This window comes from Lonchura striata, chromosome 3, assembly GCF_046129695.1.
Source record: "Lonchura striata isolate bLonStr1 chromosome 3, bLonStr1.mat, whole genome shotgun sequence".
NCBI classification, from domain to species: Eukaryota; Metazoa; Chordata; class Aves; order Passeriformes; family Estrildidae; genus Lonchura; species Lonchura striata.
In genome coordinates, this window is record NC_134605.1 from 81,937,461 (window position 1) to 81,962,580 (window position 25,120).

The 25,120-nt window shown below is 36.5% G+C and overlaps 1 protein-coding gene across 2 annotated transcripts in view; it reads left to right on the plus strand.

Annotated features, from left to right (window-relative positions):
- PHIP (PHIP subunit of CUL4-Ring ligase complex) overlaps positions 1-25,120 on the plus strand; it is a 103,036-nt gene that overhangs the window by 4,057 nt on the left and 73,859 nt on the right. For both annotated transcript variants that reach the window (XM_077782322.1, XM_031504410.2), the window contains exons 5-9: positions 6,877-7,027; positions 7,141-7,239; positions 17,756-17,916; positions 22,959-23,180; positions 23,773-23,873. In XM_077782322.1, the coding sequence (XP_077638448.1) occupies positions 6,877-7,027; positions 7,141-7,239; positions 17,756-17,916; positions 22,959-23,180; positions 23,773-23,873 (734 nt within the window). The remainder of the gene's footprint in view (positions 1-6,876; positions 7,028-7,140; positions 7,240-17,755; positions 17,917-22,958; positions 23,181-23,772; positions 23,874-25,120) is intronic.

Sequence of the window (25,120 nt, forward strand, 5' to 3'; positions counted from 1 at the left end):
GGGGACAGAAACTGAGAAATTTTAAGAGTTAACAGCTCATTTAACAGCAGAGCAAGGCAGGGTGAATTTGTTTAGACATTGTGGATAAGATGTTTAAGTGTTATGTTACATCGTTAAACTTTGGAACACTTTTGTTAGGGCCTTTACACGAGCAAGCTTCGGTGCTTCATTTGACTCCAGGGTAATTGTTTTTTTTTCATGTTGCAGTTTCCCTATGGGTGTAGCTGCTCTAATTGTATGCTGTGGATGAAAGCTGTGCATTTCTACTGCATCCTTTGTGTAGGCACTAGTGCTCATTCAAATGTGTGGTTAGGTGGATGAGGCAGCTGACCTGTCTGAAAAATAAACAGTAATTTTAAGATGGCTCAGCTCTTCTTGTGTGCTACACCATGGGTCTTACCAACACCATGAGGGAGATGATAGGAGTGGGTGTGGAGGGGTTGGAGACTGTGTTGCAGTTGCTTCTTTTGGGAGCAAAGTAGACTTAATTTGAATGAAACCAACTGTTGAGATTCTCTTTGACAATTTAGAGCTACCATAGGGAATGTTGTGTGTTGTTTGGTTTTTTGTTGTTGTTGTTCTTTGTTTTGTTTTTAAGGTCTTCTATGGTACAAGCATAGTAGTGTAGATGATCACAACAATTGTGTGAATTTTCTTATCCAGAATATTAATTTGTCATTTTCTCTTTTGCATTAGAATTTTATTCATGGTGGTGATGGTGGTTGAAGAAGGGAAAAGCTGAGGCTTCACACCAAATTGGATGGCCCAATATGTTTACTAGGCAGTATGTCTTGGTCTCGGGAACTGTTGATGATTGTTTTGCTTACATTTGTGCCTTTCTTTTCTCCAGCCCACAATTGTTAAATGTGATATCAAGTAAAAACTACAAAACACTTTTTTCAGGCCATTCCGCTGTTCTTTTTTTATGGTGCAAACCTACATGAAGTTACAGAGAGTATCGGTGGGAATGGGGCACTAAGTACATTGATATTGTGTTTCTTTGTTCATGTGGTAGTTAAGTCCTCTAGGCACAATTGTGGTTACTATTTAGAAATTGTTTCTTAATGACAGATAATAAGTGGTTTATTTCTTTAGGAAAGTAAGCTTGTTCTGTAAAGATATTCAAAGAAATAGGGAGCAAAATTGAGTTGAATCAGAGAGTTGCATTATCACCTAGATTTTATTAACAGTATTTTGGGGACATTCTATACAATATTTTGGAAGGTGTTCTGAAAAACTTGGCACTATGGCTAAGAAAACTGAAGTATTTTGATTGTTATCCTGAGCCAGATTTTTTGGTCTCATTAACAGTGTTTCTGTTGGACATATAGCAACATAAATTATCTCCTGAGTTCTGAAAGACAAGTGCTTCTGCTCTATAGACTAGTCCCATAGTTGATTCCCATAGTTGAGACCTTGGGTGATGTTAAAACCTCTTTGTTCAAACTATTATATTTTGATATAGGGAAACACTTGTTTGTTGTGGGTAGCACCACACATTTGTTTGTTCCACAGATAATCAAGAAAATTGGCCAAGCCAACTGTTTTGTGCTAGTTCTTTCAAACTGGGACTAAGATACACTGTTGAGAGATGGGATGAAGAGGAATATCAAGTTTCTAATGTCTAACTTTTTGTTTAAAAAACCCCAAACCCACAAAACCCACAAAATGTTAAGAGCGAGTTTAAGAAAGGCAAATAGCTACAGGTAATTTAACAGTAACAGGCACAGCTGAATATCTTAGTCCATATGGCAAAAAATGCTGCCTCTGCTCACACCTTCTCATGTGGTAAGCTTGTGGCACAATGTTTATACTAAGGCTTGAGTTTATCTGCTCTGGCCTCACACCTATTAAAAGCATTAAATAGTTGAAAAAATAATGTGTTCTTGGGATGGCTGGTTTCATATAGATGTATTTAATTAGAGAAAGAGTAATCTCATAGTAAAATATTAGGCATTCTGATTGGAAATAGTAGTTAAGGATTAGTATAGTTTTAGCTCAAGCAGAATTAGAAAGTATACAAGAAATAAATATATTTTGGGGAAAATGGATCTCCCTCCCTGTTATTGGTTGTCCCTGCCTTGTCTCCCCAGACCTCCCCCCACTTCCCCCCTAAAAAAAAGAAAAAAACGGAATGAGAATTCTTCAGAGAAAACTACTTGCATTTAATTGCAATTCCTAATTTTAAAGTGATAATGCAGTGGCTGATGGTACACGGTACTCTATCAAATTGATGATCTGATTTAGTACAATAATTACTGTAATTCAGTTTGGGGCTTGTTTTGGGTAATATGTTACATAGCAGGGTAGTTAAAGCGGGAGAGCTGCTAGTATTAGACTGAGCTTTCACATCTTGGAATATAGGTAGCTGACTGACGCAGATTTTGTTGTTAAATGCCCTTGCATGAAAATGTGTTTTTTCTGAACCATATTTACAGCCAACCGGGTAGTTGAACATATTGACTGTTAGCAGGGTGGGAGAGGGAACTAACAATTTTTTGAGAGAATGTTTCAGTGTGCAGAGTATTTGGAACACTAGAATAAGGTCATATTTCACTTGATGTCTGAAACACTGATGGTGAATAACTGCATTATGTATTGCAAATTTAACTAAAGACTCTAGGTCAAACCACAATTCTTTTGTTTCATTCTTTGTGATTCTGATGCTGAATTATGCTGCAGAGTCATGCAGAATGAAAATATAAGCACTTAGCTCTATTTCAAAGGTGATAAAGATTTGTACGTTAGTCCAGATGGGTGTGTAGCTGCATTTTGTGTATTCCTGTGCAGCTTGTTTGGAATAGATGAAGTTGGGGGATAGTCGGTAAAGGGAAAGGTTTGAGGGTAATGCTGCTTCTGATTTTCTAGAAAATAATATTTAGGCTTTAAGATCTGAAAATTTTGTACTTGCTAACAGAGTTTAATTTATGTTACATTGATAGTTAAGAAGTGTTAACTTACGTGAAAAGGCTGTGAGAACAAAAAGAGGGTTTATTATTTTATCTTAAAAGCATGTCTCCTATGCATTTCTTTTGGGAGAACAGACAGATTTAGACATTGAAGTAAGTCTAATAGGGCGAGAAAGAAAAACAGCTAGAGTTTCAGTAGAGACTGGCAGAGAAAAAATCCTGTGCTTTTTGTGCTGTTTGACATCACAGTTTTGGCATATAATCTTAAAATTCCTGTTTGTAGAGTCCAGTTTTCACTTTCATTTAGAGCTGTATGAATTTTAAATACTTGTACATCTGTTATTTTTTTCCTTTTGCTTTCCTTTCTCTCTTGGAACCAGAGATAAAACCAAATTTTATTTTATTATTTCATTATATTAATTTCAAATTTCATTCTGTGTTGTCTTGAGCTTTCCTGTTTCTGACAAAGCTTCTAAAGTTGCTATTAAAACAAAAATTTATTTATTTTGTTTTGTCTCAGTACTTTGAAAGTATTTTGAAAGTACTCTGGATGTGGATTTTTTGTGTTGTAGGTATATTTTTGTTGATTCTAGGTTCTTTTTGTGGTTTGTCAGTTCTGGTAGGCTACACATGGAGCAATCTGAATAATTTTAATGTATTAAATAAACTTATCTTGTCCTGTCTTGCTTTGTTGCTACCAGGTTGCGGTTATCTTTCCTGTACTTCTTATTTTTCCTTTTTTAAAAGGGAGAAATTGGATGAATTTCTGTTACAGTTTTTCAACTAGTGACTTCTACCATGATACTCACACATACAAATTAGCACTGGAATAGACTTCCTAGAGAGTCAGTCAAAGCCCCAAGCCTGTTGCTGGCTGAGACATGTGGACAATGCTCCTAGCACTGTACTTTAACTTTTGGTCAGCCCTTAAGTAGTCAGTCAGGCAGTTGGAGTAGATAAAACATTTTTTTTTAAATGAAGAAATTATGTTACCTGGAGAAAATTAATAGCATGTTTTTAATAACTTATTGAAATTCCACATTTTATTTGTTTGTAGAAGAAGAAAAGGAAAAATGAATCAGTCAAAATAAAGACTGTAATAAAATAAGTTTTCATGTCTGATTTTGCAGAGAAATGAAACCTAGCTTTTTTTTTTTAAGTTTCTTGTGTGTACTTTAGCTTTTTGGAGGAAAATGAGAGCAGAATGTTGACTGTGCATGGTTCATGAAATAGCTCTATAAACTTCCTGGAACTGACAAGTGTTTAAATGGGCAATGCCACTTCTGTTTTGGCAAAATCTGCAGCTCGCTAAGTATTGTTGAATCAGTTTGTTAATGAGCCACTGCAAATGCTGCTTAGTAGTGAACTATGATTACTTAGACAAATACTGTGAAGAAGCATCACACAACTACTGCATAATGTGTCATAAATAGCTCTTTTCACACAAATGGACTTAAATGAGAAGAGACTGTAGTGTGGGTGTAAGGTATATATTGAGATCTTTAATACAGATGATCAGGAACAAAACAGACAGATACCTCTTATCAAAACATTTGCTTTAAAAACTACAAGAGGAATTGAGCCTACCTAATTTCTCCTAAAATAAAAAGTGAGCACATGGCTGATGACAAATCATGAGAAATATGACTCAAGATGTTAGCTTGCTGTAGTTTTGGAATGTGTCAAAGATGATTTATTTAATTTACTTTAGATTTTGTGCATTTTTTAGGATGTGTAAAAATGTAGGGTCTTGAGCAGGATAAAATGACAACTGTATTGTGTATTTAGTTGTGTTATTCATGGTTAAACAAAAAAAACCTCACTAGTTATTAATCTTTGAGAGATGAATTCAGATTCTGCAGATTTAAATTCTGGTTTCAGATGGAATTAAGCAGAAAGCAGTGTTTGTTAAGCTTTTGTGCTTCTTTTGATAGGAGAGAGGCGAACAAAAGCTAAGGAAATGGATCAGGGCTGTTGATGGCTAAAGTGTATACAGCTTCATAACTTCTTATGGCTATTTAGGTATTTTAGAGCTCTCATGCATGTATTTTGACTGATTGCTCCTTTAAGCAGAAAAACACATGTTGATTTGCTATTCTGATTAGTTTTTCACATCTTAATAATTTGGAATTATTTTTTGCCTTAAAATAATTCAGAAGAGCACACTCTTATGTGTGCTGTCTGATGACATTGAATTTAGCAATTTAAAATTAACTGATCTTTATAAAGAGCTGCAATTTTATTTAAATAAAATAAATTTTTAATATTTTTTGAAAAAAACCTTTTTCACTTGTGTGAATTTTGCAAGTTATTTAACTTTTAGGCAGCCAAATTCAGAGAGCTTGCAAAGCTTTCTACAAATGTAATATAATCCACAGAAGAAAAACTCCTCTTTCCAGGGAGCAGCTAAACATTTGCTTGCTGATGGGAGTAGTAAATGAATTCTTACTTTGCCTTACTTGCTGTGCAGATTTTGCTTTACTTATTCAACTGTTTTTATTTCAACACACAAGTTTTTTCTCTTTTACCCATCTGATTTTCTCCACCATTCCACTGCAGTGAGAATGATCAAGTGGCTGCAGAAGGCTGAGCTACTGGCCAGTGTTAGACCAGGACAGGAGAGAGAAAACTTTCCCTACTTCATTAGGAGATTGTGATGGTGGTGGGAATTACTGGTGTAAGCAAGGCTTTTCCAGAACCTCAGTTTCAGACATCAGCACTCTTTATGTTAAACTGCTGGAGTGCATTAAAAGATTGTGGTGTGTCAGCAAGATAGGAGCACATTTGATGAAGAATGAGGTATATTCTGTTAATTGGGTGTAATACAGAAGGATAATTCTGCCCAAGTGTCAGTCAAGACTTCCTCTAGTTACAGAATAACAAAACATCACAAGCTTTTTCTTCAGTATTTTGCTGCTTTCTTCCCTCTTCTGTGAAGTAAAACTGTGAAGATGTATTTTAGGCTATATGAAACACAAAACGACTACATGCCAAATTCTATACAATAATTGGAAAAATTGAGTCCATTCTCCTTCTTAATTTATGATTTTAATTTGTTTTTGTTATAGTCTGAATTGACAACAGCTTTTGCATTTTAAAAATGCTGTTTCTTAACCAAAAGTCTTATGTTAGTAGGATTTTTTATTGTTGTCACATACATTTCAAAAGCATTTTCCCCCCTTGTTATTTAAGACAGTTCTCTGGTCTAGAATTATGCTAGTTCAAAAGAATAAACTGTTTTTATCTGGCAGTCATTAAAGGTGGCTTATTATCAAGGTAGTGAGAAATTATGTTGCTGATAATAGGTGCTTGTTTTTGTACTGTATAATTGACCTGTTGCAAAAACTTGTCATGTTTATAGACGCAATAGGGAAGACATAAACCAATTTAAAAGTTGTATTACTTAAGACAACATTTTTGTTTAAAAGCTTTAGATGTAAAATAAATCAAGCCAATTGTAAAGTTTCAAGGTGTTTTAACTTAGGTAAATTGAGGTGGACTGTTTTTGCATTTTCTTTTACAAAGCTATATTATTTATTTGGTATTTGTAATTTTTGAAAGAAGTAAATGTTCCTGTCTTTACAATCTTTGTCTCATCTTTATCTTATAGTAACTTGAATTGACGAGACCACTACTTAAATGTAATATTGAATATATGCTTTACATTTTTTTTTACTGTGGTTATAAGGGAGCTTATTAGTGTATGACCAATTGTGCCTTGAAGTCAGAAAGTAGTAAATATCAACAGTTCTCTGTACAAAGTGGCATGTGTTGAAGAGAAGAATTAATTAGGACCAGCTGGAATGAATTATTGTACTTAAAGGTCATTATTTCTTTTTATCCTTTAATATCCTATAATTTCGTTACGAATTTGTGTAGGAGTCTTGGGGGGAAAAGATTAAACCAGTAATACATCAAAAATATTGTATTCTTTCTCAGATGTTCTGTTTGCTCTTTGATGTAATAGGTGAAATACTACAGACATTTGGCACCTGATCACTTGCTTCAAATATGCCATCGACTTGGACCGCTTCTAGAGCAAGAAATTCCACAAAGTGTCCCTGGAGTGCAGACATTATTAGGGGCTGGCAGACAGTCTTTGCTTCGTACAAACAAAAGTATGAAAATTTCATGAGAATTTTGAGAGTTCTTGATATTTCATACCTTTCCTGTGGTTTTGCATGAAAAAGCTCATTTGCCTTTATATTTTGGTGTGATTTTTAATAAACAGGTTGCAAACATGTTGTATGGAAGGGATCTGCTCTTGCTGCACTACATTGTGGAAGGCCTCCAGAGTCTCCTGTAAATTATGGCAGTCCACCTAGTATAGGTAAGTCAATTTTATTCTGGGACTGCCATTTTAAACCTAACTCTCAGGGTGATTGATTATTATGATGGTGAGAGAAATCGTAATTCTGTTTATATTTGCCCTTGTCAGTGTCACATACCTTACTTCTAGTGTTTTTAAGATGCAATGTTTCTGTATTCATTGTAAAATTTTCTCTGAAGCTAATTTTGTCTTTGAAGTATGAAACTGGATAAAATGTATTTAAACAATGACTACATACAAACAAAACTCTTTCTTAAAGATATAATAAGGCTCCCAGTAGATAAATAATTAGTATTATAGGGCAGCAAGACCTATACCCATTGTTGGGAAAAGTAAGTAATGTAGACTGGTAATGGTTTCCTTTGGAAAAATTTGAGTCTTGTAGAAGTTATTATTTTTGCTTTCTGGTCCATTCACTAATTTTGTAGCTGTCCTTTAGCTTTCTCTGCTGTGCTGTATCATGAAGGATGCATGTTCTGTCTGTACTGTTGAAAAATTGAAAGCTGCAGGTCAGAGGTATTGCAGTTTTTATTTTTAAGCTCTCACATGGTCACTGAAATGTTTGTTAGCTTTCATGTTTTAAGAACAAAGATACACATTTGTTTAGTTGCTAGAAGGATCAAGGTGTGATATTTTAGAAGATTGTTTAAGGAGCACCCTTTATCTTTTTTCATGTATAGAAAAATGAGCAGAATCACTGGCATCTTTTCATCTTTCCCTATTGATGTCCACTGAAGGGAGAATGATTAAGACCAAATTGTCTGTGTGGATTACACCAGAAAAAGACTGGGTTTTTTTACTAAAATGGTAGTTGCAGATAGATGCGCAGTTTTAGATGAGAGTGGGCATCGACTATCCAGTTGATTGGCTCTGGATCAGGTGCAGCTGCTGCTGCAAAGACAAACGTTTCTGTCTAGGCAAAAAAAAAAAGAGAAGACTTGCAGATACATTGGGAAACTAATATATAACAAAGTATGTGAAATAATATATTTACATATGCTATATATAGTATCACAATATAAATATGTACGCAGACACTAATAGGAACAGAGACTTTTTTTAATGTGATAACTTGCCATTGGCAATTCTTCAATCTCTAAACTCCTTTTGGAGGCTTTTGGAACCCACTAAGTTTTTAATGAATTTAAATGGATACACATAACATGTATGAAAGATAAAATCAAGACAGGTTAATTTGGGCTGTTTGTATTTTTTCTTCAGTTGAAGGAACTCAAAATCAAATCTCAAAATACACACCATTACACTTAATCCAGAGAATTACAGTTCTCTCCCAACAACTGAAGCAGAACCATGCTATAGTTAAACACTCAGGTTCAGCACAGCCAATTTTGACTTGGTAGATTGCAGAATGTTTAGTGTCCTAGTAGCATTTCCATTTTAAAGCACAAGTTACATGCTTTCCATGGTATTTCTATAGCTGCTTGGACTGTAGGATGATAATGTGATTTTGCTTGTTGTTTAGAGCTGAGCTTTAAGAACTCCTCAGTTGGTATGTGTATTGATCAGAAGTGGTTCACTTGAACCCTAATGTAGCACCTGCATCATTCAATGTGGTTTTGTTTAGAGCCACTAGTTTTGTATTCACTTAGAGGGCATTTTCTGTGTTGTGCTCTAGGTGTGTAGGAGAAAATACTTGTTGCTGGTTAGAAAATTCCCTTCTTGAGTGGTAGTGCAATGGCTGGATGATAATAATCTTGGAAAATCTTGGGCTATTTTTTGCAAGGTGACTGTAGGACTGAGGTTTTTAATAGCTGATTTCTTTAGTGGTTGTTTAGCTTTTCGTGTGAAGAAATTTTAAAACATGTTGGAGGAATCAGAATGATTGAAGACTGTTTTATGTCGTACTGTAGCTTACAGTGTATGGTAGCTGGTGCATACTTTTTAAGGGGGAAAAGATCAGTGTATGAGATCCATGGTAGCTGAAGTTCAAAGAAAGCTGTAGAGCTGCTGTGGTAGTGAAATAAAATGTTAAGAAAAATAACTTTCAGACTCTTTTTTAGAGAAGAACAAGTCAGGCTTTCTAAATAAATGTTATTTTTATTGAACCTTTTGCAGAGCGCTGAATGTTTGCAAAATTGCAGTTATTTCAAATACCACTTTTTTTCATGACCAGTAATTTCCTTTTCCAAACATTCATATAAGTGCTGCTAACTGAATGTTTTCAACTGTGAAATGTATTTGGATTTTTGGGATATTTGGTTCAGAGCTGTATGCTAAAGCACTTACTTTTGATGTATCTTATTCTATCTACTCTGATCTCTCAATGAGATAAGGAACTTGAATAACACTTCTTTTATAAATTGAATTAGAATTTTTTTTCTGTTTCCTTAAATAACTTACAATTTTCCCCTGGGAAGACTACATTTTATGTAAAAAAAAGAGAAAAGTTAGAACCTATTATTCTTCAGGCTGTATGTATTTCAGGTAGATATCCTACTAATGTTTGAGGAACAGGAACAAAGACACTGAAATTCCTCTGTGTTGGCTAGGAAAACTTAACTTACATTTCAGTGAATGTACAAAGTCGTTAATTTATTTTCTAGCCTGGTGAATTAATGCAGGTATAATGCTGATGGAATATTACTTAGAATTATTTTTGTGTATGTAATGCCACCTGCCTTATAGGTAGCTGGCTTATACCAATTAAAATAGATCTGTACAAATACATATTTCCCCTGAAAACTATAGAGTATCTGTAGAACACGTTGAAAAGTAAAACTTGAATATTGAATAGTCTTTGTCCATTTGGGCTCACTTGTGCAATATAGCTCATAAAAAAGCTGCTGAAGTGCCTAAGAAATTAGAGCAAAAGCAGCTAAGTCATATGTGAATTTGTTTTGTTAAAGGTCTCAATTTTGTGGATGCAGAAAATGAGCTCTTTTTCAGTAATATTTGGGAGCTGCTGAAAAAGGAATGAAACTAAACATAAACCTTTGAGAGCTTTGAGCTCAGAACTCTTGGGAAAGCTGACCACTTGGGCATGAGGATGTGGCTGAGACTGGCTGTTTGCCCCAGACAAAGAAGATTTTTTTTTTCCTGACCAGCAAAACGATGTATTTCACAGTTTTGCAGAGTAATCAATCTCAAGAAAAGTTCTGAAGCGTTTTACACTTTTTCCAGTATGTTTATTAAGTGGTACTGGTGTTTTGGCTGTAAAGAGAAAGCCAGGTTCTGAAAGCAGTGTAAATGTCTATTTTTAGAAATACAGTAAATATTTTAGGCCTAAAAACTAGCTTCCCAGTACTTTGTGCAACTCTATTATTCTGATAACTATAGGAAGAAAATAAAGGAAAATACTGCATTTCTATTAAAAGATCTGTGTAAAAGTAACATCTTGTTATACATGTTCAGTCAAGTCTAGAGTGAGTTATACTAAAATAAATGACTTGGTAGTGTGTAAGAATAAATAAGTGGTTGAAGTCATGGAACTTTGAGTAAAGTACCAATGGAATTATATAGTGAAATCAAGTGGGGTGTTGCTGAAGTAAGGGAAGTTTGGAAGATTGTGTAGGTTTCATTTGGTTTTGCTTTCTGCTTCTTGAAATATCTCACCTCTTACCACTCTGAATTAGGAAGAGTCCGCAGTTGCTTTCATCAAGCAAATGAATATTTTATGTGACGTTTGAGATGTATATAGAATTTTTGTGTTTTCACTCCAGTTAGGAGTTGATATTCTTTTACCTTCATGATTTGACCAGAGACAAGTTTTGACTTGGTAACATAGCAAGCTTAATAATTTTACTTGGTTGACAGTCATGTGTAAGTCAGGAGACTTGGAATACTGTATAGAGTTCAAAAGCTGAACAGAGAAATGGTAGGAAGTTATAGGCCAGCTCTAGCTGGTTTTTGTTTTTGTTTTGTTTTGTGGGTTTTTTGTTTTTTGTTTTTTTTTGTTTCCCTTGAAAACCTTTGAAGAAGGGAGAAAAAAGCCCTTCAACAGCACCAAACTGAATGCTTGATACATTCAATCTTACTGCCTTGGAGAGTGAAAGGAGTTGTCTAGCAGTCTCTACTATTATTTTTAACAGCTCTGAATTCTGTGGTATTCATTAGAGGCCTGTCTAGCCTCTTAAGTTAATGAAACTTGATTCAATAAGGGTAAGATTTGTAAGTGAATTATATCCTTTGGGTATCCTTCCAGGATTCTTCTGAATCTGGTTCTATTTTTGTGTGTCTGGAAGGGGAATGAAGTTGGATTCTGGTTTTCAGAACAGAACTTCCATTAGTTAAATACAATTCCAGAAAGGAAGACAATGAAAGATTGTGTATGCATTTTAAAAATGTAAATGGTAAAAAATGTAAACATGTAAATGGTACAAAATTAAATTTGATTTATCAAAGGCCAGTGGTAAGGCAGATTACTATCCCCCATCTTTAAGGCATGTTCCATATTCAGGGATAAGACCATGTAAATAAGAATATAAAATGGATAATTTTGGTAAAATTAAAAATAAGGAAGAAATCCAAGTGAAAAAAAAAAAGAAAAAAAAGGCTAATAATGCCATATTTTTCAGACACCCAAATTTATCATCCTTTTAACAGACTTCTGTTTTCCTTTGAGCTGTGTGTTCTGTTTGGGATGTGAATGAGTTAGAGAAGTTCTGAAACTTTGGAGGCATTAATTTGGTGCCTGTTGCATGCCTTTTGAGTGGGAGAAAATCTATACTCTTTTGTAAGTTCCACTGAAAACTCCCACCACTTCACTTCCATCAGCTTTGTTTGATTTTTACATCGTTCCACAGGAAGCCAAACAAATAAGGTGTTTTTGCTGCCTTGAGATGTGTGGTTTTGAGATTAAGGTTGTTGGCAGCAGTGAATTGTAACAGCAGAAGCAATATTTAAAAAACAAAGTTGCATTTTAGATTCCTGAAAAATGGAATTTAAAGTCTTACATTTAGAGCATTTAGGTCAAGAATGGCAGGTTTTTTTCTCTACCTCACTTGGGTTTTTAAATTCTAGAGATTAAAGATTCTGAGCAATCTTTTTCCCTTCTTTCAAAGGAGGATTAGACTGGATGATTTTTAGAGGTCCTTTCCAACTTCAACCATTCTGTGATTTTGTAGTAACAGAAGTTGGAGTTATTCTGGCAATAAATCTGTTGAGGGATATGAATCAACACATGAAGAGTTTTTCAGGTCTGTCAGCAGTAGGAGGAACAGTAGTCCTGGTGCTGAGTGGGGCAGGGGACCTGAAGTAGGATGAGAAGCAGACTTTATAGAACTAAAGGCGAGTCCTCCTCATGACAGTCCCTGGGCAAGTGATGAAGCAAATATTTTTGGAGGTTGAGGTAGGAAAAGACAGATACATGGTTAAGAGTTGTTGGAATTGGTCTGTGAAGGAGAAATCATACCTGAATAGCCCAATAGCCTTTTAAAGGAGATGAGGGGCTTGGAGATTAGGGGACAATAATGAATGTTACTTATCCAGCTTTCTGAACAGACTTCCATAACATTCTCGATGACAAACTGAAAAGATGTGACAGAACTGCTGGGGTCAAAGGGCTGTGATCACCAGAGTGAATTCCAGTGACTGGCACAAGAGCCAGTCAGATGGAACAAAAAGTTTGTCAAACAACTGAAATCTGGGAGTAGTGAATGATTGAGGAAGACCTTGAGGGTGGAGAAATGGGTCAACAAGAATCTAATGAAGTTTCACAAAGAGAAGAGCAAAGGTCCTGTCTCTGGGGAGGAATAACTTCATGTACCAGTGGATACTGAGGGTTGACGGCTGGAATGCAGCTGTGGAGAAAACTACCTGGCTGTCCTGGTGCTGATGTGTCATACACAATGTGACCTTGGACACAAAACCCAAGCAGCATCCTGGGTTGCTGGAGGCAGTGCATTGCCATTAGATTGTGGGTGTTCTTTCCCCTCTACTCAGTGCAAATAAGGTCACACCTGGAGTGCTGGATCCAGCTCCTCAGGAAAAGACCTACATGGAGAGTCTGTTAACTGGTAAGCATAGCTGTTAACTGGTCTCTCAAAGGATCAGAAAGGTGATGAAGAAATTGATGTATCTGTTATACAAGGAGGAGCCAAGAGACCTGGACTTGTTTAGCCTTGAACAGAGAACGTGGCATGGGCCGGATGGTGGTGGTAGTATCAATGGTTATAAATACATTAATTGGAGCATGTGATGAAGATGGAGCCAGACTCTTCTCATTGGTGCATCCTGACATGACAGAGGTCATGAACCAAAACTGAAATAGAGGAACTTCAGTTTAAACATAATAAAATAGCTTTGGGGGTGATAAGATCTCTGGCACAATTTGCTCAAAGAGATTGTTAAGTTGCCATCCTTGGAGACTCAAAACTGGACTGGATGCAGCACTGAGCAACCTGCTCTAGCTGACGCTGCTTGAGCAGGGGGCTTGGAATAGATGACCTTTATATAGGTTCCTTCCCACCTCAGCCATTCAGTGGCTGGGTGGTAGTAGACCATTTCAGTCTTTTGAAGCTGGTCATATTGTATAAATATAAGTGCAGTTACTAAAAACTAGAAGCCACTTAATTTCATTTGGAACCAGTTAATAAACAATTTTTAGCAACTTAAAAGGATAGAATTTCTGAAAAAAATTCAAAATGTCAACAAATTCACAGCTTTCTCAGACACTGGCTTTCACTGATTATTAAGTATGAAGGGTTCTGATTTTGAAACCAGAATATTATCTGGGAGGAAGTGGTAGTTTATCATACTGTGTTGTGCAACAACCATTTAGTAACATCTGGTTTTTTAATCTGTTTTCTATTCAATTTATTTATTTTTAAAACAGGACCTTATGTGTTAGTAGAAGATGGGAATGTAAAACTAAGGTAGTGTTAATTTCCTTGGTCAGCCAGGCATTGGATAGTTTTTTCAATGCATTGTCCATTTCACAGCGCCCTTCCAGCCAGGGAGCATGCAATCTCTATTCTGTTGTTTTCTTGTTTACAACCCTTCCCTTTTAGTTGGTTGACACTGTAAGGCCCAACCAGCATTCTCTAATGCATCCTGGGATAAAGTGTAATCTTCCTTCACTCCCTTATGTAGTTTGTGGCTCCCGCTGCAACCATTTAACTACTTATACCTTGTCATTCTTCCTATGATTAACAGCTTTGTTCATACTCACTCATTTGTGTGAGGCCAAGCAAAGACAGAAAAGTGCTAGTACGGCTAAAACGAGAGAGATTAGACTTGCTGTCACAGAGAGTTCTAAATTAATTGTTTTCCAAATGCATTAAAATATGGCTAAATAGCATAGAGACTTGACAAGTGTTGATGTAACAATTGTTATAAAACCAAGGGCCTATAATTTGTACAAAGGCATTATTATGAACAGTGGGTAACCTTTCTCATCTTGTCTTGGACAAGAAAACTCAATTTTATTGTTTGAATGCAGGAATTTTTCACACAGGTATTTTTGATTTTTACTTGTTGTTTGGAGGGGAGAAAAAAGCTAATGTGCTAGCAAAGATTGCAGGTGTTTGGAATAAATAATGGGAGTTGGTCAGAGAAATCAGGATAGATTCTTGGCACTTGGCAAAATTGATAAGAGTAAATAGAAAGGTCGTTAAATGAAAGGGATATTGAAAAACAGTAGTAGATGTGAGAATTCCATTTTAAATAACCAGAAGATACCCCCCAGTTTGGGAAGTCTTAAAAGTTATGTGCTTATGGATAGTGTTAAACCTGTGGGAAATTGATTCTTCCCCTCCCCTGTGCTAATTGCATGAACTTGGTAAAAAAAATTCTTCCCAGAGAATGTAAGTTCATAATACTGTGGAGGGTTTTTTTCTTGCCAACTTGCTTTCTAATTCACTTAGTTTTATTTTTAACCAGTTTTTTTTTAATACATTTTAAGTTTTGATTAAGGCTAAAGAGTAAGATGGATTCCAGTATTGTTTCCAGTGTCAGTATTCCCTTTTATATCCTGTGGTAAGTTGATACTGAGCAAGGGGTGTTTCACCTGTTGAGATTCCCAGGGATATGTGAACTAGTAGTAAGTTGCCCACTGGTGATTAGCATCAGCGAGACCATTCTTAGAAATACTGGCTTGTGTTCTGCTAAAATTATCTTCTCCAGTGTGACCAAAAATCTGCCAAAACCAAACAATTCTCTTCCATAAACCCTCTCAAGTTTGAAGCTGATCTCAAGTACTTCAGTTTTTTATAAATTCAGGTGTGTATTAAAAATTGCATTCTTATGTAATTTTTTGTTTTATCCTAATGTCTCCCTGCAGTTTTGTTTCATTGACACATCTCTGCAAATTAAACTTTTAGTTAAGGTTTTTTCAGTTTTTGTGAGCTATTGTTTCATTTGAAGGCATTGAGATAAATCATATCCATGTTACATTATAAGTAGACAAAAGGTAATTTGTGTGTAGGCTGGGATTATTGTTGGGACACTGACCTTTATTCTGTTTGTGTGTGTGTACTTGTTTGGTTTCTTTTTTTTGTGTGTGTTTTTTTTTTTTGTTGAGGGTTTTGTGTTTTAAACGTAGGATGATTTGTGAGATACCAAAACTAGATTTATCTTGTGCCTGCACTAGTCTTGGTTTCCTGCTGTTCTGCAGTAGACTGCTGGCAAGGGAAAAGTTTGTCATAAAGCAAATGCAACTGCATCTTTTTCTGGTATGAGGGAAGGGTGAAGATATAGTAGAGCCTTAAGACAGCAATTGCTCTTCAACTAAAAGTGATTTGCTCTACAGCTAATAATTCCACTTCTTCACAGAGCTTCTTGAACTATGAAAAATTCCTTGAATTGGGGCCTGAGGCTAATGGACTTGGCACTTGGCTATAACACAAGAAGCTTGTGGTTCTTGCAAATTTGCTACAATCCCACTGTAAAAATTGGCTTATCTGATGTAGTGTGACCTGTGCTGGCTTATGAACCACTGTTATGTTGGTCTGGGCCAAACCTGAGCGGTGTGAGGGGTTTATAGCTCTTTTGTAGTTGATACTAGGGAGCAAGTTGTCCATGAGCCAGCAGTTCCCTTGTGGCCAAGAAGGCCAGTGGTATCCAGGGATGCCTTAGGAAGGCCTTTTCCAGCAGGTCAAGGGAAGTGATCTACTCAACCCTGATGAGGTCAGTCTGGAGTGCTGTGTCCAGTTCTGGGCTCCTCAGGATAAGAGAGACATGGAGGTCTTGGAGTGGGTCCAGTGGAGGGCTGTGAGAATGATTAAGGGACTGGAGTGTCTCTGAGATAAATATGAGAGAGAGAGCTGGGCCTGCTCATCCTTGAGAAACAACAACTCAGAGGCTTGAGAAACAACAACTCAGAGGTGACCATATCAACATCTGTTCCTATCAGAATGGAAGGTGCCAAGAGAAAGAAGCCAGACTCTTCTCAGTGCTGCTGAGCAAGAGGGATCATGCAGAAACTGATGCACAGAAAGTTCCCCTGAATACAAGGATGAACTTCTTCCCTGTCTGGGTGACCATGCAATGGAATAGATTGCTCAGAGAGGTTGTGGAGTCTCCCTCACTGGAGATGTTCAAGAACTGTCTAGGTGCAGTCCTGTGCCACCTGCTCTAGGATGACGCTGCTTGAGCAGAGAGTTTAGATTGGATGACTGCCTGTGGTCCCTTCCAAATTTCTTTAAATCATCCAGCACCATTTGGTGTGTGAGTGTTATATTACCAGCCTTCTGTAGATTATAAAATGTATCACCATTGCCATTCTTTGGTTTGATAAGGATATGGAGTGTGACTAATGTTTATGCATTAGTCTAATGTCTATATGGATTCTATGTGGATAATATGTGTCTGTATGGATACTAATGTATCCATGAAGCGAAGTATTATACTTTGCTTTGTTATTCCATTAATAGCAGTTTGAAATTAATTTCAGTGAGCTTAATTTTCGTCACTGACATTCTTGATGGAAGATTTCCATTTTGTTAAACTGAATTCTTGCTCTTGGAACTTTTTAACTTTTAAACTTGAAAAATATCACCAAGTTCTTTGAAACAAAGTTTTGTTAGTCAGAATCAGAAGTTTCTGTAAGTTTTGGTGAATCTGTTTGTATATTTGTTTGATGGTTTTGTGTGTTTATTTGTTTAGCTATAGTGGGTAACAGGGTTCTTAAAAAATGAATGGTCTTACAAGTGATGGGTAAATGTTTGAGCAGACCGCAAGAAGCAGGTTGCCTTGGAGAAGATTTGAATGTGTGCTGACCTTCAGTTAAAAGCTATGTGGGAGCTTCTGCACCTTTTATACTTGAGATAGATTATTCCTTCAAGGAAGCTGCCTTAGTACTCCTGAATTTGGGCACTTAAAGTTGGAAGTAATATTGCATCTTTGTACTATGCCTTGCAGTTCAATATTTTTTCCATGTCTGTATCATAGGCTACTTTTGTATGTATTTTTCTCTAACTAGGGCAAAATAAGAATTATTATAGTAAGCTGTTCATATGCGCAGGTGTTCCAGTTTAAAAAAAAAATTCTGTCCTTGTTAAGTATTTTAGGTTATGAATGCAATATAAATGTGTCTCTTCTTTCTTTACCCATTTGGTAGTGGATACCCTGTTTTCAAGAAAACTAAATGGAAAATACAGACTTGAACGCCTTGTTCCAACTGCAGTTTATCAACATATGAAGATGCACAAACGAATTTTAGGACACTTATCTTCTGTATACTGTGTAACTTTTGATCGGACTGGGAGGCGAATATTTACTGTGAGTACAAAATCTTTATTTTTGTACTTTATTTATTTATTTTTTCATTTTTAAGCACATATAATATGTCATCTAATTGTTTCCAAAACCTGAATAGGATAGACACACTGATTATGAATGAAAAGCAGAATAAGTCCTTTACTGCTGTTCCTCTCATATTTGCTTTTTAATAGCCATGCTGGTTTACACACAAAAATAGGTTTGGCATATGTCTCTGAACACTAGAGATGTGATGGTGGGTGCTGATCTGTGTAGTTCATTAAGAAAATTGTTCATTTTCAGTGGAAAGGATTTACCTGTATAGGTTCTTTCTTCTGGCTTTGTTATCTCTAGCAAAAATATAAGCAAAACAGGGAACTGCCACCACAGAATTAGATTAGAAAGTCAGAGAGAGAACAATCACATGGTGTGTTGTAACAAATGTTGATTCACAACAAATTGTCTTTATGAGATCCTAGGAACTTTTTTTTAAATGTTCTTAGTATTTTTAACTATTTACTTTTTGTTGTTGTTGTAAAGTCATAGATACTACACAGATGTCTGAAATCAGTACTGAAATTGCAGGTTTCTGAAGGGATGGGATTTTTAAAACCACACAGGTGTCAGTGTACTATTTAGATTTCTTGGTAAGTAGTCGGTTTCAGTAGAGACAAAAGATTTCATATACACACCTCATGCCAGTCCAGGATGCTTTGGCTGCATTTATTGCCTTCCTACAAACACTGGATGTAATTGATGCCTGTGTGGATTCAGGAGCTTGATTGTGTCCTTTTAACCTAATGTCAGATAGCTTGAACAATGGTGATAGAAGTACAGTTCAGGTTTCCTATTTTGCCTTGCAGTCCTAACTTCTAAAATTCTTTCAAGGCAGTTGTAAATATGTAAATATTCTCCCTTTTGGCTACATATATCTTGCTTTGTCCCATGGGGAAATATATGGTTGAAGGAATGGGACACCTTGCAGTGTTCTGAGCAGGCCTGTTTTATTTATTTGTTCACTTCAGGCACAGAAGAGACTTGTTTTCATATTTATTTTGTTTTTGTCAGCAAGCTAAATCAAAGGCATTAAAATCTTATGTCCTGTGGTTTATACGTGATTTACTTGCTGGAAAATGGGCTCTGTATTGTGGGCTTATTCTGTACATGACATGGCAGAATGCATTAAAGATTTTATGAGAGAATTCTCTTGACTGTGACAGCAGTTTTTTTCAAAGAGAGAAGTAGAACAACATGAAATAAATTGGGAGATGGAGAGAGACAGTATGTTTCCACAACCCCAGAGTTTTGCTGGCATTCCTTTGTTGACTAGTGTTATGTTTTAATTGTTTGAAAGAAAATTCCCAGTTTAGATCATGATTACTTCAGGTGTTAAATAAAGTAGCCATAAATATTAATTGTGGTTGCTGAATTTTCATTTTGGAGGGCCTAGGACTGAACTTCTTGTGTCTGCACTTTTAGGTACATCCAATGTTCTTCGTGTAGATGTTGAAGTGGTTGTTGGCAAAAGGTTGTATTCCACAATTCAGTAAAATCCAAGTTGCTCTAGCTGGCCTCATATAGTTAGTGGGTCAACAGTCATGAACTGTTGTGTTGTAATTGCATCTGTATAATGAAATGGTGCCAGTTCTTTTCAACCTAGACTACTGCAACCACTAAAGTCTCTAGTATGGTACGTAAATTTGCATGCATCAGTAGGGAATTGCTCTTGCCTTACATTTTTACTCCATAACCTTCAGTGTGACGTTAGTTAGATGAATTGTTTTAGATTTGTAATTGTTTCTGGAAACTTCATCATAATTGTTTCCTGTTCCACCTGACATCTGATGGATTGAAAGCCTCTAAATTCAAGCTTTGTTCATGTTGTGTTTCAAATTCAAAGGAAGAGGTGTTCTCAGCACATTTTTGAGTCATAGTCACCTGGGAGATGTTGTCCTTGCTAGAAAGTTGTTACTTCTATTTTCCTGAAGACAGTGGAAACGAGACAGTATACATTTTTCTTTACTAACTTAGTTGGTCTTTATTGTGTTCACATAGCAAGGCTGTGGTGCTGGGGTGGCTTCTGTGAGATGTTGTCGGAAGCTTCCTCCATGTCCAGCAGAGCCAATGCCAGCTGCCTCCAAGATAGACTCACTACTGGTTAAGGCTCAGCACATCAGTGATGGTGGTAGTGCCACTGGGATAATGTGTTTAAGAAGGAGGAGAAAAATCCCGGGATGGCTGCAGTTGGGAGAGAGGAGTGAAATACATGAGAGAAACAGCCCTGCAGACTCTATCATGAGTGAAGAAGGAAGAGGAGGAGGTGTTTCAGGTGCTGGAATAGAGATTCCCAGCAACCTGTGGGGAAGACTGTGGTGAAGAACTACCCCTCTGCAGCCTGTAGAAACTTTGTATTCTGGATCTACTGAAAAGCGTGACTTGCAAAACCCATGCAGGGTAATAGAAACAAATACTGTCTTCTCTAGTTCCTGCAGTACTTAAATTTCTGACTGTAAAAACCTCCTTTTCTCCCTATCTTTATTTTCGTGTCTCTGCTGAGATTATTCTTTCTAGGGAATAATAAAACAGCATTGTGTAATACTCTGTGTAAGATTTCCAACCCAAGATTAATTTGTGTGTTGCTTGGCAGTTTCACTTCATCCCACAAGTGTGTGTAATGGTAGGAAAATGAACCAATTTTACTCCATACCTTGGTAATGCAGTCATCAATTCTCTCTCGGTGCTGAAGTTGTTTTAGGATTCATTTTTGACAGATTCTTTTTAATAGGTATATAATTTGTAACGGTTGTGGATATAACCTTGGAAACATGAGCTGTGGTGTAAGCCAAATGCCCTTGCTAGTAGTATTGCACCAGTATTTTAGAAGTTGTAGATTGTCCCATTCAGATGAGATAGCAAGACATGAATTTTGAACTCTAATATTAATGTCTTGCCAAGGTGCTACAGAATTTACAATTTTACCTTATTTTTTTTCTCTTTTGTTTTCCTTTTCCCTGCCTTATTCCCCCCACCCCCTCCATTTTCATTGTTGAGACTTGGCTGACAGTATTTTTTCTCTGCAGTAGAGATGTACATCATGTGCCTCTATAGTGACACTATAGCCAGCTGGCAGGGAGCAGGGTGGTTTTATGCTGATCTTCTTTCCTTGGTTTGCTGTTACTAAAAAGACCTCTGGGTAATCTTCCAGGTGGTGTTAGGTGCTACAACTATTTTTTTTTCCTTGCTGACCATTTTACATCTTTGTGACTGATTTCTGCTCTTTCTAGTGTTTGGTAGTTCTGGGTTTGCCATTCCCTTCTCCTGCTTTCAGGTCTTTCTTGAGCGGTGAGGCTCTTATTTGCAGTATTACACACTAGCAAGCACACATACCCTTCTGTCTCAGCTTCTTGGGTTTTTTGGTGGTGACTGAATTTTGAGAAGAATATGAAAGCCTCTTTGTATTCTAGCCTCATATAATGATAACAGAACTGCATGAGCAGATACTACCTTTCAGATCATTGTAACATCCTTCCTGACAAACTGATGATGTACAGGTTAGATGTGCGGACTGTGAGATTGTCAGTTTAGGGCATTTTCAGGTTTGAAGGGCTGTGATTACAGCACGGGGTCCAGCTGGAGGCCAGTCACTAGTGGTGTACCACAGGGTTTGGTACTAAGACCAGTACTCTCTCAGGCTTCATTTAAGGACCTGGGTGACAGAACAAGACGGTGCCTTCAGTAGATGCCCAGAAGATAACAAAACCTGAGTGGTGGATACAGCGTCATGTTCTAGCTGACCCTACTTGAGCAGGGAGTTTGGACTAAGTATCATCTCACCTCAACAATTCTGTGATTCTGTCCTCTGCTCATTGCTGTAACTCAGACTCTGGTTGTGTTCCCTGGTCTGGCACTGTGGCAGTCTAGCAGTTAAAAGAGGCAAATGTGTTCCACAGAATCTCAACATGGAAGTTTTATGCATAGGTAGAAATAATATAGGCTGTATCATTGCTCTTATCACCCAAGAGGCTAAAAATATAATTATCAACAAGTTTCTGTAACTATTTCTTTTGCCTAGGAGACCTGGTTCTATTTTATAAAAGGTAGATGGCATGCCTTCTGCTGTTTTTTAAAATGTAATTGCTAGATTACAGAGGCAGATATGCAGAAGCACTGAAGTAGATGGAACAGGAAAAACTGATGAAATTTTATAAGGGTGGTGTCACATTGTAACTTGTTGCAGCACTTGTGTGTGTCCAGTAGCAGATCAGTGTCTGAATGTTAAAACCCAACTTTCTATTACTTCTGAACCTAAGTAATTTAATTAAATGTTTACAATAAACATTGTCTGCCAGTGTGTGGTGCAGTGTTGCAGTGCAGATGCTCAGACTTTCAGGGAGGCACAGAAATGCAATAAAAAATGAAGGAATGAGTTCTGAATTTTTGTTAGAGCTGGGAATTTGTATACAGGCAAGTAGCTGCTAGAATTGTGTGGGTAGACCAGCAAAACTTGAGTTAAATATGAATATGGAGATGAAGCCTCTTTAGTTTGTTGAGAAAGAATGGTCATTTCAATGTTTATGTGAATGTGAATATTAAAGCAGGTTTGTAGTAGTTTGACCTAATAATAGAATAGCTGTTCATACATGCTCTTTACCGAACTTCTTGTGGTAAGTATGATGATGATGAAATGAAGAAGATAAGGAATATATGTTGGTATAAAAGATAGACTGTACCAGTTTATAACTCAATTTCACTTTTAATGTAAAGCTTTATTTTAATGTATTGCAACAGCTTCTACAGTTTGTGCTGGATTTTTGGAAAAATATCTTACTGAAACATAAACCAGCTTGCTGTAGGATTTGTGATTTGTATTATAAATGCATCATGATTTGTATATACTGTTGAGAATCAATGTAAACTTGTGTTTTAAATGCAGTGTGGAAAACTGTTAAAAGCATGGGTGGGAGTATCTGCATGTCACTAGTTCTGTTTTTCACCTCACTGTGCTAACTCTAGCATCAAAACAGCCAATGGTGTGGTTGAAATTATTTCTACCTTACTTCTAGGGGTCAGATGATTGTCTTGTAAAAATCTGGGCAACTGATGACGGAAGGTTGTTGGCTACCCTGAGAGGGCATGCAGCTGAAATATCTGATATGGCAGTAAACTATGAAAACACCATGATAGCTGCTGGAAGCTGTGATAAAATGATCCGAGTTTGGTGCCTTCGAACTTGCGCACCCTTAGCAGTCCTGCAGGGCCACAGTGCATCTATAACATCATTGCAGGTAGGTTTTTACTTTGCAAAAATGAGTCACGAGAACGTTCAGTGTAATGAAAATGCATGCCTGGCAAGTAACCCTGAAATGAGAAGGAATTTTCATGGTATGCATTGGAAGAAACACATTTATTGTCAAAATGCCCAACCTTTGAAGAATCCCAGACATAATCCTTGTTCAAAAAAATTGCATGACACGTGTGGGTAGTTCTATTTTGAAGTACCATTCCTTTGCAGGCTGTGATTCTGAGCACAGGTGCCTTGAGTAAAAACTGCAGTCACTGGGAATACTTTAGTTTGTTTTTGTTTAGAGTTACATGCTATTGTGCAACTTGGGTGGTGGGGAGGGAGGAGGAACCTAGAGTGCTTTGGCAAGTAACCCGGAAGGGTTGTTCTTGGGGGAGTGACAGGGCAACATTTTGTTATTTTGGTGTTCATTCCAATCAGTTTCCCTTATGTATGGTTTGATGCTTGATTTTTTTTTTTTTTTTTTTTTTTTTTTTTTTTTTTTTTTTTTTTTTGAGATTAATTGTAGAACTCCTTAGCACATCTGGAACAGATTAACAGGAAGACTTTTCTTTTTTTCTTCCTCCTTTTCCCAGTTCTCTCCACTATGCAGTGGCTCAAAGAGATATTTATCTTCCACCGGGGCAGATGGAACTATATGCTTTTGGCTGTGGGATGCTGGCACCCTTAAAATAAAGTTAGTTGCTATTTTATTTATTACTACTTTTGTTTATGTAATTAAGAATGATGTACAAATATGGAGAAAAATTTCACTAAACCAAGCTTGTCATGGACTATTTCGGTATGTGATTGTTGGGTCTGATCTATTTCTGATGTAGCTATAAGTTGCTTGCTTATCTCTTAAAAACTAAGTTGATAATACAACATTTTGTGCAGTGATAATGTATATCTGTTAATTTAGAAAATGAGTTGAGGTATTTTGTTTAATATAATGTCAAAGTTGGCACTCCATTACTTGCATAGGTGCTTTTCTAGTTGTTTGGGCCTTAACTATTTTGATGTTCCCTGCATCTTTTGTCTCTTTTGGTACTGTAAATGAAGCTGTGTCTCAGGTTCTTACTCCTCTGTTGCCTAGTGCATGCTGTAATCAAATTAAGATGACCTTTTTTACTGAGGACAGAAGAAGATAGCTTACATGCTTATTTTTATGCGAAGGAAAGGAGTTGCCACCACATTATTTTTCTCAAGGCTTCCTAAGTCTGAGCTCTTGTTGGCAAGATGAAATTTTAATCTCTCAGATGGGTACACCTTTTGAGCCCGCATGTTTTTTCCTTTTATCTTTCTCTTTTCTTTCTTTTCTTCTCCTTTTCCTAACTAAAGTTTTAGTCTGTGGTATTGATTTTTGAAACTAATTGTCATTAGAAAATAGTGAATCCTTGAGAGTTTGGTAGATTATAATATATAAACTGGGACATTAATATTTTAAAATTATGGAAGTTTGAATGAATCATGGAGTTGGATGAGATTTGTCTTGACATGAAACTTAGAGAAGGAGAAAATTGGTACTGATTATGGTAGGGGATTCTCCCATGGTGATATATAATTGTAGAATAAAAATTGTTAGTGATGTGCTCAATAAATATTAAATAAATAGAAGATATTTGAGGAATGCTTTCATGTAGAAGTCATTTCAACAGATGTGATTAGACAGGGGCATGGTGAAAACAGATCAGTTGAGATGTCTTGTGCAGCACAGCAAGGAAGTGGTTTGGTAACCTAAGTCATGCCAGTGACTCGTGTTGCTTAACAACAAAGTGCAGATTAAATTTTGAGATTGGAATTTTTCTACTGCTCTTACCTTCTGTTTTGGAAATACTTTTTATGTTGGGTTTGAAAAGGGGGAGGAAGTCATTAAGCTGTATTACTTCAGTCTGGAAAAAAATGAATACATGAAGATGAGTAATGTACAATCATGAGTGTGTT